The 15,760-nt window shown below is 39.5% G+C and overlaps 1 protein-coding gene across 2 annotated transcripts in view; it reads left to right on the forward strand.

Moving 5' to 3' along the window:
• The window catches only part of cntnap5a (contactin associated protein family member 5a), a 165,455-nt gene that overhangs the window by 68,747 nt on the left and 80,948 nt on the right, over positions 1-15,760 (forward strand). For both annotated transcript variants that reach the window (XM_015044344.1, XM_015044345.1), the window contains exons 6-8: positions 2,320-2,504; positions 3,934-4,077; positions 8,473-8,740. In XM_015044344.1, coding sequence (XP_014899830.1) covers positions 2,320-2,504; positions 3,934-4,077; positions 8,473-8,740 — 597 coding nt within the window. The remainder of the gene's footprint in view (positions 1-2,319; positions 2,505-3,933; positions 4,078-8,472; positions 8,741-15,760) is intronic.

Raw genomic sequence — 15,760 nt, forward strand, 5'->3', positions numbered from 1 at the left:
TAAAGGGGCTGGAGGGAATATGAAAATTTTTTTTTCCGGTGGCCCCCTGGTTTTGTTTTTTTTTTTTTTTTTTTTTTTTTTTTTTTTCTCCAGCGTTTACTCAACATTTAGAAGACCCAAAACATTCATTCAAAGACAGGAATGCAGAGATAAATTGTATTTTATTTTCCTTAAAATCGTCCGAGGGATTAAGAAATAAGGTAACACTTTATTTGACGGGTTGTGAATAAGACTCATGATCCGACATACATTTGTCACGAAAGTGTTACTGATTCAACTTTAGCTTTAATAACATAAAGCTACATAACTTTTTAAAGTTTAATCAATAATACTTTTATAGCAAATTCATGTCAGCTCATAATTTCTTGGTTAATGTCAAGTTGTCATAACAAAGACATTTTGAATAATGTCAACTTTGTATTAAAAGTGTCATAATTTACCGAATGACGCTTTATGACAACAGTCATAAATATTCATGAAGACTTACTGATGTTCATGACAGGTGTTATGTCATGTTTATGACAGTGTCATGACAGGCTTATTCACAACTCGTCAAATAAAGTGTTACCGAAAATAAAACCGTTTAACAGCAAAGGACTGTTTAGTTGAATAAATCTCAAACGCTATCAAAGCACACCCTGGAAAATTGTACGTATTGTAAATTTAAACGTTCAGCGTTTCTTGTCAGTGACAACTTCTCAATAATTTCATAAAGTGAAACTCATATAGATTCATTAGAAGTAGAGTCCTTTTTTTTTTAGATAAGGAAAACCTCAAAGTCAGTGTCTCAGAAAATTTGAATTTTGCCAAAAAGCTACAGCCAAAGGCACCAACAGTTGGTTCCAGTGAACATGGTGTTACTGTACTTGATTGGCCAGCAGTCCGGCCTGACCTTTAACCCCATACAAAATATGTGGATTCTCAAGAGAAAGATGAGAGACAGTGAAGGCAGCCATCAAAACAACCTGGGCTTTAACTACGCCTCAGCATGTGAGCAGTGAGTTGCACTGGCACTTTGCATTGCAGTAATTCATGCAGAAGGAGCCCCAACCAAGTATTGAGTGCATAGAAATGAATTGACTTTCCAGAAGTTTGACATTACTGCTTAAAAGTTCATGTCTTTATTACCTTGTGTGATATTCTGGCTCAAAAATACAAGAAAGGGTTGAAATATTTTGCTTTTTATGTGACGAATATATAAAAGATACGAGTTTCACTTTCTGAAATAGGTGACAATAAAAACAACTTTTTCTGACGATATTACATTTTTCCGTAAGCTGTTTCTGTAGGTATATAATGCAACTGGGATGAATCTAGATGGAAAACAAAAGGAACAAGAAAAACAGTTGTAGCTTTAGCAGGTTAATAAGATTGTATTCAAAATAACCATCAGTTAGTATAAATCGGTTTACACAACATTATTCAATTCACACAGGTATGCAATAAAGGCCAAAATTATTCATACACCTGGCAAACAACAATCAAGCTTGTTTCTGATGAGAAGCAGGACAGGCATCTGTCCAAGATAATATAACAAAAACATAACAATATTGTTCATTTACATTCTATAAAATGTTTATTTACGTCCTGCTAAATGTAAATAAACGGTGAAAGTAAATGCCTTCATTTGCATTACAGCAGTTTTTGCATGTTTCTGTTGGTGTTTAAAATGTTCAGCTGGTAATGAACTCCTATTGTCTGAGGTTGGAATGCCTCCCTGCCATCACCATAATCTTTAGTTTATGGGGTGGATTTTTTTTTTTTTTTAACAGTGAAGAAGACATGCTAGTACAAAACTGATGAAAAATTCAGATTAAAAAAAAAATGAATGTTGAGTACAGTGTGGAGATTTGGGTTGTTACTCGCTTTAGGTGATTTGGCAGCCATACTGCAAGCTAAACATGATTTAGTGTGTAGAATATGTGAAATACAGTGCATATACTTTACTCCATTACATTTACCATACATGCTCTATTTAGTATAGCTGACTAATAGTACACAGAACTAAATGGTCTGTGTATAAGTTCAACTCTATGAATTGTATTGAGTATAACATGCTGGGTAATCAGGATTTAGAAAGCATTCAGCCCCTCCTGCAGCTTTTGGATTGACCGTAGTAATCGTTTTTATTTCACAGTGTGCGATCTTAATTATGTAGATTGAATGACAGGGTTGCTTTATTGCGTTAGCAGAATGGCTCGTGGTATGTTTGCTGATCTTTTCTCCGTTGCTTAACTTTGAGAGGAATTCTGCGTAAGCTGAAGCTGCTTCCCCACCAGACCCACCAAGCTCCCGCCGCTGTCGCCCTTTTGTGTGCAGATGATAGCAGGTCGAGGTTCAGCAGCCGCCGTGTTCCGGTTACGGTGGGCAGCCTGCTGGACGACCAGCACTGGCACTCTGCTCAGATCGAGCGCTTCAACAGGCAGGTCAACCTCACCGTAGACGCCCACACGCAGCACTTCCAGACCAAAGGCGAAGGACAGTCTCTGGAGGTGGACTACGAGGTGAGTTCTCAGCCAGATTGAATAACCTGACGAGAAGATGGAACAGCTGTGTAAATATTTCTCCGCAGAGGCGCAGGCGACCTTATCACGAACGCAGACTGATGAGCAGCATTAGGGCGAGCCTTGCGGCATTGCGGCAAACAAAAGTGTGCTCCGTGGAACTGCTGGAAGCGCTCCTTTAAATGTAAAATTAGAAAAAAAAAAAAAAAAAAAGACATTTTGCTGCTATCGAACAACTCTGCGAGCCTCCAAAGACTTCCCCATTGTATTTCGACCTTGTAAACAGAAGCTGTTTTGTTTCAGAGCTCGAAGCCGCTGTCTGCCTCTGTCGTCTTGTCAGTACAGGCTGCACATCTGTGTTGGGAACAACAAACGCTAGCCTTCAGACTACCGGTTGCCGTCGCCATGTCGAGTGAGATCTGAAGACAAAAGCAGTAGCAAGAATTCAAAGTTTGCCACGTCAAAGTAAAGAGTGTGAACAACAGCTTGATCAGAGAATAAACAGGAACATTAGAGCTGTCAAACCCACTGAAAAAAACTCCAGGCAACTATGGGGAAAAAAAAAAAAATCATACAAAAGATAAAAGGTGCAATAATTCTGTTCAGTAACACAATCACTTATTTATAACAAGCAAACTGTGAACAAGGACTTTGGAACAGGCTTTCTGCAACTTTTTTTTCTTTTCCCCAAGATAATTAAAATTGGAATGTAAGACCTTCACTAATGATGACAGATAACTTCCATAATTAACTTATATTTAACTGCTTAATGGTAGAAGAGAGCTACACATAGATTAGTGCGATCATTCTGGTGATTTTCCAACTCTGACAAATGATCAAAGTTCTTTGTTGAACATGTTTCTTTAAAAAAAAAAAAAAAAAGTTGTCCATTTCTCCGGTTGACCTGAACTGATCCGCTCCCAGTCTGCCAGTTCACACAAACAAACTCCACTGAGGGAACGGGGGTGTGTGGCACTGGTGCAACAAGCAGAGGGGTTCCTTTCACCGCTCTGGCTCAGAAATGTGGGATCATACCCAATGTGTGAAAGCATGTATTCTGTCTGTAGCTTGACTCAGCTGATGCACACTGAACCATGAAATCAGGTTCAGAGCGGCGGTACACAGCACACCTTCAGACGCCGTGGTGAGAGGTGATGTTTTCTCACATCACCTCTCACTTGCTGAATAACTGGCTCGGTTGTTCAAGCACAACCTGTTAAGAATGTGTGTGTGTGTGTGTGTGTGTGTGTGTGTGTGTGTGTGTGTGTGTGTGTGTGCCTGAGCGCCACACACACACACACACACACACACACACACACTGTGGAACAGACAGAGTTTCGTTTCAGCTCATTTTTGCTCTAAAAGTGGCGCATGTGAGCAGCCTGGTTTGCTCTTGTGACGTAATCAACCTGCTGTTCTCCGTCTTCAGCTGAGCTTCGGAGGCATCCCTCTGCCTGGGAAACCTGGCACCTTCCTCAGGAAGAACTTCCATGGCTGCATAGAGAACCTCTACTACAACGGGATCAACATCATAGACCTGGCCAAGAGGCGCAAACCACAGATACACAGCGTGGTGAGCTACACTTTAGTTTTCTCATGTGTTACACTATCATACGCTCTCTTTGAAGAGTTTCCCCCGTTTTGAAGTCTGGCAGCAGAACTCAAGATCTGTAGCTAAAATCAGACCAATTTATGGAGCTGCTTTTGACTTTGTTGGTGATCAGATATCAGTCTCTAGGTTAAGTTCTTTATAAATAATGTTTTTGAGCTCACTGTGAATTTTATCTCTGATTGTTGCTTCTCTTCAAAGAACTCGTAAATGCCTTTAAAAAGTCAGAAATGTGAAATATCACTTTGACATGCACGGCTTATCTTGCAGCGCAGTTTTCAAGGATGGGAAACTGATGGTATGATATGAGAGAGAGAGAGAAGACGAGAGAGAGAAAGAGAGAGAGCGAGCGAATGAGCTCATGTGTAGGCGAGAGGCAGAGAGTGGGCGATTTTACTGGAGGAAAAAAAAAATAAATCTGTTAACGATTTATTTTGGTAATCATATATAGCACTCCAGTATAATTCCACAGGATGTTGTTTCACGGCCACAGAACGGAGTCAGTCCTGGAAGAACATTTAGAGATGAACGCAAAGAGACGTGGTGAATATTTACATGCAGCGGCAAAAGATTATTATTGTTTTTGATATGTTATTTTTTCATACCCTCACTCGGTGTGGGGTATCTGGAAAAAAAATATATATATAAGGAAATGATCACCTCAAAACTGTGTCCTGTGTTTGGAGTCAGAAAATTAAAATCAATGCACACTGTAATCTAATTCAATTCAGTTTATTTATATAACGTTGATTTACAATACATGTCATCTCGAGGCACCTTGTGATAACAAAAGTTAAATCTAAAGATTCTTACAACCAGCTACATACATTTCACCTGATTGGCTTCAACATTTTCTACCTAAGAAAACCCAACAGGTCGACTTACCACATGCAGCAACAGTGGAGTATTATTTGTTTATTGACGTAGCAAATCCTCATGCTTCCACAGCACAAAGGAAACTTTGTTTTTTTTAACGGGAAGAAACCACCAGCAGAACCAGTACCAGAACCTGGTTCAGTGTGAGTGGCTACAGTAAACAAAAATTGACTTGTCTGGACTCAGTAGAGTCACATCAATGCTTCATGTTATTTTAACCAGATATTTGTAACGGAGCTGAGAGCTGGAAATAAATCGAGTTGATTGATCATCTTAAAATTGAACTTTAGATTAAAAGGGGGGGTGGTGAAGAAAACTGTAGAGTATGGTAGGTGGGTCATGCTGTGGGTTTCAGTTGCAGCTTGTGACACAGGTAGCGTTTTACTACATGAGATGATCGTAGACTTATGCCATTTAGGTTAGACAGAAACACAGCCCAAAATCCAGAGTAAGGCAAGTTGAGGCTTTTAATTTAGCACCATTCACAAGACAATCCAAAGTGATTTAGAGGCCAGTAGAAAACATAAATGTTTCTGTTTCCGTGATGGAGCCAGTAAGTCTTTGACTGGTTGTGTGATCCATTTTCCTGGTGCTGGTCAGAACTCTGGCAGCAGCACAGACGACATCAGCAGTGTGTCATAAAAGTACTTTAGTCAACCGATGGAAAAAAAAAAAAAAAAAAAATCGAAAAAGCAGAGACCTTAGAGGAATAGTAAACAGAGAACTCAATAAACACAGATTTGCAAGCTGAAAAAAAAATCTAGCTTTAATGAAATACATTTGAAACTCGAATGCCACTGAGCATTTCCAAGTTTAGTGTCCTACCACACCTCCAGTATGGTTTGTAAACAATGTTAAAATGCAGTCAGAGGCAAAAAAAGAAAAAAAGAAAACAAAAAAAGAGAAAATGAAACTGGTTTTATATCTGTTGGACCCAAGAATCAACATGACATTTTAATGCCTCAAACATCAATAATCCTTTAGACAGGACGAATCCTCCCACAGCTTCTGCTGCAGTAAATGTACGCAATTTATGATACTCATTCCTGAGTGTTTCTGAAGAACGCTGCTGGTGAGGAGTTTAATAGTCTCACTAAATTACAACTACCAGCACAAGCCACCGTCTCCTGATGGAGCACATTACCAACGCTGACTAAAGCAATGTCTGCATTTTAACAGATGAAGGAACAAAAGTGAAATTCTTTTAGGTCATGCTGAAAAAGCTGCGTCAAAGCAAGTATGGATTTACAGCTTTGTTTTCCAAGGCCATTACAGGGGGGGACAGCGTCAGTTGCTTAATATGACTCCTCTCTTTTCTTCACGGTCTGCCTCTTTTGAGGCTGGAAACTCCGGAAAATAAATGATGAGTCCATAAGCGAGTATCAGGCTCTCCCAGTGGCATACATCAAACTAATAATTCAACCCTCGGTTTTAGTATCCAGGCCTGGCATTGATCCGATCTGTGCTATGACCAGAGTCAGGTGGGATAATGTATGCTGATCTGAACATCTGACTAGTTAGCAAACATCCTCCAAGCAGCGAATAGTGAATCACCGCTGATCTTTCTATGGTTTTTTTTAAAGCTTTGACCTGGCGATGCTTATTTTGATTATCGATATCGGAGCAGCGGCTAAAACATTTGTTTCTAACCTTGATACCATGAGCTTTTATTTTAATTACAAGAGGAAAGGTGGGTTTACACATTTTAAACAACACAGTCAACATTTAAAAACTATTTGTATCTTGCTAGAATTATTTTTAAAGAGCAGTCCTTGTGTGCATCTTGCAGAATATCTAGTTGTCAAAACTAAGTCTGAAACTTCCGGAAGGCTGCTCACCTTCCCAAACAGGGTGAGTAGTATTTATATGCACTGTAAATCAGGAAGTGTGATTATTTTTTTAACAAGTATCTCTGCTGTTCATTCAAGCTGAGACAAAAATAAAAGCAGAGTAAGACTTTCAGCGCATAAAAGGAAGGCTCAACAGAAAGCAGCAAACATCCCGTTTCACTCTTGTAGACTTTTATGACAAAAATGAAGATGAACAAAACTTACAAGAAGCCAGGAAAACTCAAAAGAGCAGGAACGACCAGGAACCGGGTACGTAGGGTCAAACTGGAGGAACAGTGAGGAGTGAGAGGAGAAAAGGTGTATGGATACTGGGAGAGTGAACGCTGGAACAAAGGACACGGGCTAATTGGTTAACGAGCTGGAAGTGTGTGTGAGAGAGAGAGGATGGCACCAGGGTGCGAAGGAGAGCAGACAGGGGAAATGAATCTGGATGGGAATAATGAGGGATAAACAAAAGGAAAAAGGAATCAAGGCTGATCTAATCAAAGAATAGAAGCAAACATGGAAACAACCAAAACTACTCCCTGCCACAAACAGTTCAAATGTTGGCCTGCTGGTGGCACTATATTCAGATCCTGACTGGCGTTCGCTGTTGCTTTCACATTTTCCCTTCTTCTGATGATTTGTGATTATCCAGACGTTGAATAAAGATTGTCAGAGGCACAAATGGAGAATAAACAATCATTACGGCCATTGTGATCCCGGGCTACTCTGTGATTAAGTCTGAGTGCATTTCGAGAGTCTCCTCCCACACCAATCAGACGGGTCGGTCGAAGAGCTACAAGCCACATCTCAAATGAGACACCCACAGCCTTTAACTGCTGCATTAAAGGCCTTTGCTGACTGGAGAGGCAGAGGTGGAGGAGACGGGAATGATGGAAGCTGTAATGGAATTTCAATGGGACCATTTCCCCGGGGCTGATGGGAGGGAATCACATTGAGAGTGAGAGAGTTGTGATTGCTGTGTGCTGCCCTGCGGGGTTGTGGGACTGATAGGAGTCTGACCTCAGCAGTCATGACTGGTTGGGTTTTGACTGCAGCCCGACACACAATTAAGATTATATGTACAGTTGGATTGGATGAAAAGCTGCAGCCCGGAGGGATGTTTTTGATTTCACAAGTGGACGACTCAGTGTCCACGTCAGGATGGCACTGAATGAAAAGCAACCACCTCATCTGCATTCACATTCTGGCGCTCTGCTGATGACTGTTTAATATTGTCAGACATTAGAGTAATGTTATGCGCAACTCTGAATGTTTTTATTAAAACAATGTTTTATTTATGGAGTCATGCTTTGAAAATCTGGGTCAAAACAACCACTGTCTGCATATTCACTCACGTATTTTATTAGGAGGGAACTTTGGTTTCAGTCTCGTCTAAAAATGTCAAATAATCCATATAATTATCTCAGCTCCCATTTGTTGTTATTTTTCATTTCTATATCTCCTATTGGGGCAGGCGTTTTCTGTAATTATGTTAAACTGATCCCAAGTAATTGGACCTGGAAAAGATGTTGCCTATAATTAATAAAAGGTCACAGTTCTACATGACATTTGCAGCCTTTGTCCTCGGCTGACGCGTCGCTAAAGATGCATGTAAATCTCCTTTTTTATTTATTTATTTTTTCTGCAGGGCAACGTGACCTTCTCATGTTCGCCGCCCCAGCTGGTGGCCTGCACCTTCCTGAGCTCCACCAGCAGCTTCCTGTCGCTCCCGTCTGCTGCTCCCGCCACGGGGGAATTCACCGTTCGCTTCCAGTTCAGGACCTGGAACCCCGACGGGCTTCTGCTCTCGGTGCAGCTAAACCCCAGCCCACAGAAGCTAGAGCTGCAGATCAGCAACAGCTGGCTTCATTTGACCCTCCACAGCGCCGGGCGACAGAGATCAGAGGTTTCTGCTAGTGAGTGTGAACAACAAACCGTCTCTAAGCGTCACCTGGTCCTTTGTTCTACAGTTTCAGGAATGTGTTCATAATTACTGAGAACAGTTCTACTAAAATCCCGTTTAGAAGTGTGGGTTGTGTAATTAGTTAGATTTATGAAACGCGTCTCCCTGGACTTAAAGGAAAACCTCCCTGAACAACTAATAAACAGAACGTATTAAAATTCAGTAATATTTAATGTGCATAGAAAGTTGAAGTCATTCAGGTATTTTATTTGTTGAAATTTCTGTTGTAAAAGAAAAGATCCAGAGTGAAATGATGCATTGATGACTCACTTTTATGGTAACCATTCTCGGATATAATATCCTACGGAATCCATTTTGCACACAGTAACATGGAGATGTGGCTTTCTGTATGAATTTATCACTGGGGAGGAATCTGGAAACACTCTGAATGCTGCTTCAGTTCATTTGAGCCTCTCAGACATGCTTTCTGCTGTCCCAATGTCCCACTGTAGCCTTTCTATCTGGCTGAACTTTAACTGGGCCATCGCAACACATCGATTCTGCGTGTTTTCATTTATTCTCTGGTAGAGTTGCTGTTGTGTTTGGCATGATTGGACCAAGCTGGCCTAAAATACTTAAATTCATCGTGGATTACTTAGCTCAGTTAATCAGAATTGCCTCAGAATTGGCTTTATAGATTTCTGTCCAACGCTCTTTGTTCCACAAGTCTTTTGGTTCATTCAGGTTCTGCTCTCATGTGCTTTTAAAGACAAAAAGCTTTCAGTCTTCTGACAATCCAAACCAAGACATACTTTTTTTTTTATCATTCTGTCAGAAACTTGAACTTTTAAAATGCTGACTGAGACCTGTAGTGTCTGGTCTGATTGAACTGTTTGATTTTCCAATGATCTGATCTTGACATGAATGTGAAGAAATTAACTTTTCAGTTATGAAAATTATCTAATGCAAAAAAAAAAAAAAAGTGGTAGGCTCCAGCTTGTGTCTGTTTGTTAGCGCATCACAAACAGCTCCTTCTTCTTCGGTGAATTTTGTTTAAAGCTTACTAAGAGCTTAAAACAAAAGTTTCTTTTTTTTTGGTTTAAGCCATTTATTTCAAGGACATTCTGAGGGAATAAATATGTTTGTAGGCATAAACAAGTATTAATCTGTAATTCGTTTGTTTTCTGTTGGATTCCCAAGAAACCGGCAAATTTTCCCTTTAAATCTAGTATTTGCTTTATGTAATAACTGCATTAACGTTTATTCTGTGTTAACATGTTATTCTGTTTCATGAATAATACTTTATATAGCAAACATTTTAAGATGGCATAACATGAAAAATCCACCTTTTTATCTCTTAAATACTTTTTTGCACTTTGAATCCCTATGAGCGCAAATACTTTAATTTATTCTCGCCTAGTCTAGATTTCTTTATATTTTTGGGGGGTTACATTTTTCAGTCTGTTCATTCGCCTGTAATGTTTTCTTGTCTATGACGTCACGCATTTGCTGTGGAACTGCTAAACAAGGCTGCAACTTCCAGCTAAACAGTTTTGTGAATCCACCATTTTTCTTCTCACAGAAATGTTGTGGTCAAAGTTAAGCTATGCCAAAGTTTCAAGTAGACAAGTCAAAATATTTGGTTCTGCTAATTGTATCATCACAGCTTCTTCGAAGTGGTTAAATTTTATTTTCGACAGAAATATACTCACATCCGAGTGAAAACTCTCTGTCGTTTGTGTGAAGCTTTTAAGGGCGAGTGCTTCAGCAACCTCCACCAGTACTGAGAGGGATTTTCTGAAATACTTCATCTGAGGGTCGGTTCTCTCTACTGAAGCCAGGTACACAGCAAAGCTGCAAGCTGCTAATGACACCAAAATGACAGAAAACTTTACTTTAGACCTGAATGTTGTGTGTTAATAATGACGTCCTGGCCGTTGGGTTTGATAGTAGCATTGAGCCTCTGCTAGCGCTGTACGCTAGCTTCTAGCTCTTTCCCTTGGGATATAAATGTGATGCATTTTTTGAATATAATTATTTGGCTTTGTTTTAGCCTTGGGAAGAATACATGATCCAAATGCATTCAGTGATGCTCTTGACGCTAACTCCGTTAGCTAACTCCTTAATTATACTGAGGCTTTGTTTGCGTCTTTCATATTGCGTCATTAATATTTTAATAGGTATCTAACATGCATGGACATGCATGGATAGCTAAACTATAGTTAAACTCCATGTTGTAGGAGTTTAGCTCCTATAACATGTGAGTTAAACTATCTACTGTATTTAGAGAGCGTAAATACACTAATAACACTGCGATGCATCCATTGCGTGGTTCTGCTGGTTGGTTGTCTTCACTCAGACTTTGGCTCCAACATGGACAAGTCGTCTGTTGTTGACATCTTTAATAAACTTTGGAATAAATAGTTTCTCTGCTGGTATAGAATCTTTTTGCTGCTATCAAGCTACAAAAATGGCTGAACTGGATAGAGTGGCAGGTTCTGTGACCTGGACCTGTGACGTGGAGCGGAATGTCTCATTACCATTTAAAAAGACAGCAACAAAACAAGTAGCTGCAAAATACCTCAGAACAGATAAACAAGGATCTGTGGAGCTACAATAACCAGGAATTCAAACTAAAGCTCTGCAGTTCTACTTTATATAGACCATTAGAGAATGATTTGCATGTGAGGACAGATTTGAAAGCATAATATGCCTATTTTAATTAAAAATGACAGATTTAGTAGTAGTTGTGGGCGAAAGGACTGTGTTATAGGTTACATTTGTGGTTCCCAGTCTTGCTGAAATAAACTGTGAATCTGTTAAACTAGAGGTAATTTAACACAAGCACACACTGTTAATGAACGTAATATGATGCAAATATTGATTCAGTAATGTTTGAGTTAAATGGATTTCATTCATTAGTTTCATAATAAATATATTTTACTTTTTTTTTCATGAAAAGTCTAAATCAGGCAAACAACTAACATGAAGCTTCATAATGAATGCTATAAAGCAACCGCTGCTGCATGTATTTTTGAAGATCTGTTGTTACTGTAGATTGAATTGTGTTTGCCTCTGCCTGGGCTGGTGAGAATATGCAAAGCGAAGCGTTTGTTGCTGCCAGATGAATGTGTGGCTGAGAAGCTGGGGAAGTCTGGAGCGTGCTGTCTCTTTGCTTTCCATGCTCATTATGAACAGAAGAGGTAACTATATCATAAAATGAAGAGGAACTAATGAGCCTTTCAGGTAGCCAAATGCTGGCTTTCACATTAACCGAGGCGTGTAGAAAAATGGTGCTGGTTTTTTTAACAGGTGCAGTTTTACAATGAGAGTGTTTGTTGTGGCTGCTGCCGCCTGACTCATGCATTCCAGTTCAACTATTTTCTGTTATTTGCAGCTTGTTGAAAATATAATTCAACCTGTAGTATTCAATAATACTTTGTTAGTCTCGAAGGGAAATTAAATTATGTTAATAATTTGTATTATCCAGCCTTTCCACCCTGGACATGACAGCAGTCCGTCACAGCGTAACATGGACACACACAGGATAAAAGGCTGGGATGGTACCAGAGGCAAGAGGAGAACATGAAACTCCATGCAGGAAGATCCCAGCACAATATATCATACATTTATTGTTATCACATTGTGATAGCAATGCAATTAGACTCTATATTACCAAACTATTTGGAGATGGTTGTTTTCAAAATGCAGCCAAATACCGTTTCAACAGTCCAAATGCTTAATTTGAAACTACATCTTAAGAATGAAATGAATGGAAAGAGGAAAACTATTGGAGATAATTTTGTCCAAAATTAGGACAAGGTTGAGCTTTTCTTCAAATCCTCAACATCGTCTGCTAAACAGCTATAGAAGCTCCTTCATTTTTCTCTACAAATGTTTTATATCAGTGTAAGTTATGAAGTTACATGTTTTGTGATGGTTAAAGGCCAAAATGTGTTGGTGTGCGTTGGTCAGATGACTCATGGTCAAGCATTTTTGTACCATTGATCAAACGTACTACTGCAGAGAGAATGGGGAGGCCAGATAAAAATGTATTAAGAAATTATGAGGAAGAAAACATTTTGAGTAAAATTATTTACAATAAAGATCACAATTCTTTATATTTATATTTATATATAATTTCACTTAGGAGAGAACAGGTCAGGAGGGATGTGGGTTAGAGCTGCTGCTGACTGTCTCATTTGTTAAGTGTGGTAAAAGGTACATGTACCAGTACCAGTTAAATATATAAATATATTGGTCATTCTTTTCCTTAATTCATTAAATGCTAGTGAAATGGAGGCAAACAGTAGTCTGTAGCTAAGCTAACTATGCTAAATGGTTGATAATCTCAGTCTACCCACCTCTCGGAGAAAACCTGGGTTACAAATTGACACTCTTACCTGTTTCTCTCTCCCTCTCTCTGTTTTTTTGAAAACCTGGTTTTATCATTTCTATTGGCAGCATAGTAACTGCCACAGTCATTCTTGTCTTCTACTGACTGCTGCTGAACAGCGTCACCGTCAAGCGCGCTAAGCAACGAACCGTTTAGCTCAGATCCAGGGTGGAGTTATAAATATAAATGTGTGTTTTTAGGTCTGGGAGTGGTAACATTTAATTTTTACTGCTAAAATCAATTTTAGAAAACACAATATGATTAATGTTGTAGTTGACAGGGCCCCCTTTTTTATTTCTATGCACCAAAAAAAAAAAAATAAAATAAAATAAAATATATATATATATAAATATATATATATATATATATATATATATATATATATATATATATAACGTTGCGGCCCCCCTGTCAGACAAGGGCCCTTGGAATTGTCCTAACTTTCCACCCCTGTATGGTGCCCCTAGATGCAATGACCTATAGGAGGTTTTTCAGATGTGCTGCAATCCGACCATGTGTTGAAACATAGAGAGTATAGCATGAGGTGTGCCCAAACTGAAGGAAGAATAGCTACTGTGAACTCAGGTCCAGGTAAAATGTATATCTTATAATGCTTGGGGAAAGTAATTTATTGTATACATCTGATTTGTTTATATAGTGGATATATTGAGATTCATTCTCAAGACTTGAGCTCAAAATGCAGCTTCAATCGGTTTCGATCCCAGCTGTAAGGAGTGCATGCACATCCACATGAACATGTTATTATCACAATAAAATCCGTTTTCACTGGTGCTTGACTCTGAGCTTCGTTTTACTGGAGCAGACGACGAGAGGCAGCCTGATTCACAATCTGGAGACAATACGGTGCATTAGGAAATTTCACCTGGGGTCCATTATCATCTCTGCCCTTGAAGATTCAACAAAAGAAAAGCTTTTCTTACAATTACAAGGAAAAACTTACCATCCAATCTTCTGTCTGAGGCTTCATGGTGCAGATAACATAGATAAGTGGGATCATTTCAGGTAGTCTGACTTTCCTAGGTCCCAGGCTGCAGGGAAATCTAGATTGAGAGGACATGCACGGCAGAGGAACGTCAGCTTTTTCCTATCATTTACCTGAAGCTGCATTAGATTAGTTACCTGCACTGGGACACATCCACCTCCAAGCTGCAGCATGTCAGGAACCCAGAGTTTAATACTTAGTCAAAGTTTCACTGCAAATGAATTCAGAAAAGCTAATCTGATATAGGTTCGATATAAACTGCCTCACTCGGAATTTGTCAGGTATTTTTATTGGGACTCCTCAGGTACATTCTTGGAGGTCACAGCTGAAATGATTATTGAGCCAAAGCTGTTGATAGCATCTTGGTTACAAATTCATTATCATATCAAACACACGGAGAGAAATCCCCTGAATCAGAATCAGCCTGACTGAGCGAGAGCGTGCTGCACAGACTCATGGGGGGGTAAATTCCTTAATTACAGCAGGATATTGACGATATGCTGCTGTGAGAAACGTGCAGGACTCGCAGCAGCTGGAAGTCCTCTCTGCGTGATGAATGTCCTGAAACATAACCTAACTGAGCTTTGCGACAGATAAAACTGGACTCGCATCCAGAATCCTGCAGAGCATAAATGCTCAGTAAAAATGAGCAGACTGTCTGCTGAGTAACATTCAAAGATAAAAATGTATAACAACTTCTAGTTATTGCTTAGCGCTTCTAAAATGAGTGAAACTCTAGTTCTATATGGTCTGTGAAGTTGTGATATTTAGTCCTGGAAAAGTGTTTTTTTTTTTTCTTCTTCTTTCAGGTTCTGCTAGAGCTTAGAAAACAGAGATGTGAAAAATGTAATTCTCACCCTTTTCTCCACCTTTCCTTTGGATTTATGACTAGAGCACAAACAGCAATATCTGTCAAGATCATTAAACTGAGCCCCGGGGCTCACAGCGATCTTACATTTCATGTATGTTCCTTTCTAAAATTAAACTCTGTCTCCCGTTTGATCGCGCCGCTTTTCCTCCAGTTTGACGGTGGGAGAAGTTGGCTCTAATGTGATATTTGTGAAGGCACAAAGGAAAGAATTTGACCAAAAATAGTGTTTATGCAAGAAATGATTTTTGCAGCAAAAAAAAAAAAAACACATATATCTTTCAGCTTAAATCAGGAGAAGCAGAGAAAGATGGCATCCAAAACAAGCTTTTGTTTTCTTCACTTCTTTCTGTCTGTCGTCAAGGACATCTTCCAGCTTCCTCTGCAGAGACAACAATGAAAACTGGCATATAAAAAATCTCTGGACAGAAGGAAAGCTCTGAGATTAGGAGCTGATAAAAAAAAAAAAAAAGCCCAAATGGTGGATTCTTCTTTTAGTGGGGGAGTAGCAGTCTGATTAGATCTGTGTCTTACACTGACCCTGCAGGGCTGGCTAGCAGCAGACGAAATGTATATGACCTGAGAGTGTGACAGGAAGCTCACCGGCAGTCCGTCATGGCTGCATGGCTTATTCACTGAATCGTTGAACGGAGATAGGAGGAAAACGCCTGTGGCGCTCTCAGTCTTCCAGGATAAAAGGCTGCGCCGTTAGCGACAGGCATCACTGGAAATTCTCAAGTTCCCCAAGAGCCTGGACAGATGTTAT

This window comes from Poecilia latipinna, unplaced genomic scaffold (genome assembly GCF_001443285.1).
Source record: "Poecilia latipinna isolate Pla-1442-1.1 unplaced genomic scaffold, P_latipinna-1.0 Scaffold671, whole genome shotgun sequence".
In the NCBI taxonomy this organism is placed as follows: Eukaryota; Metazoa; Chordata; class Actinopteri; order Cyprinodontiformes; family Poeciliidae; genus Poecilia; species Poecilia latipinna.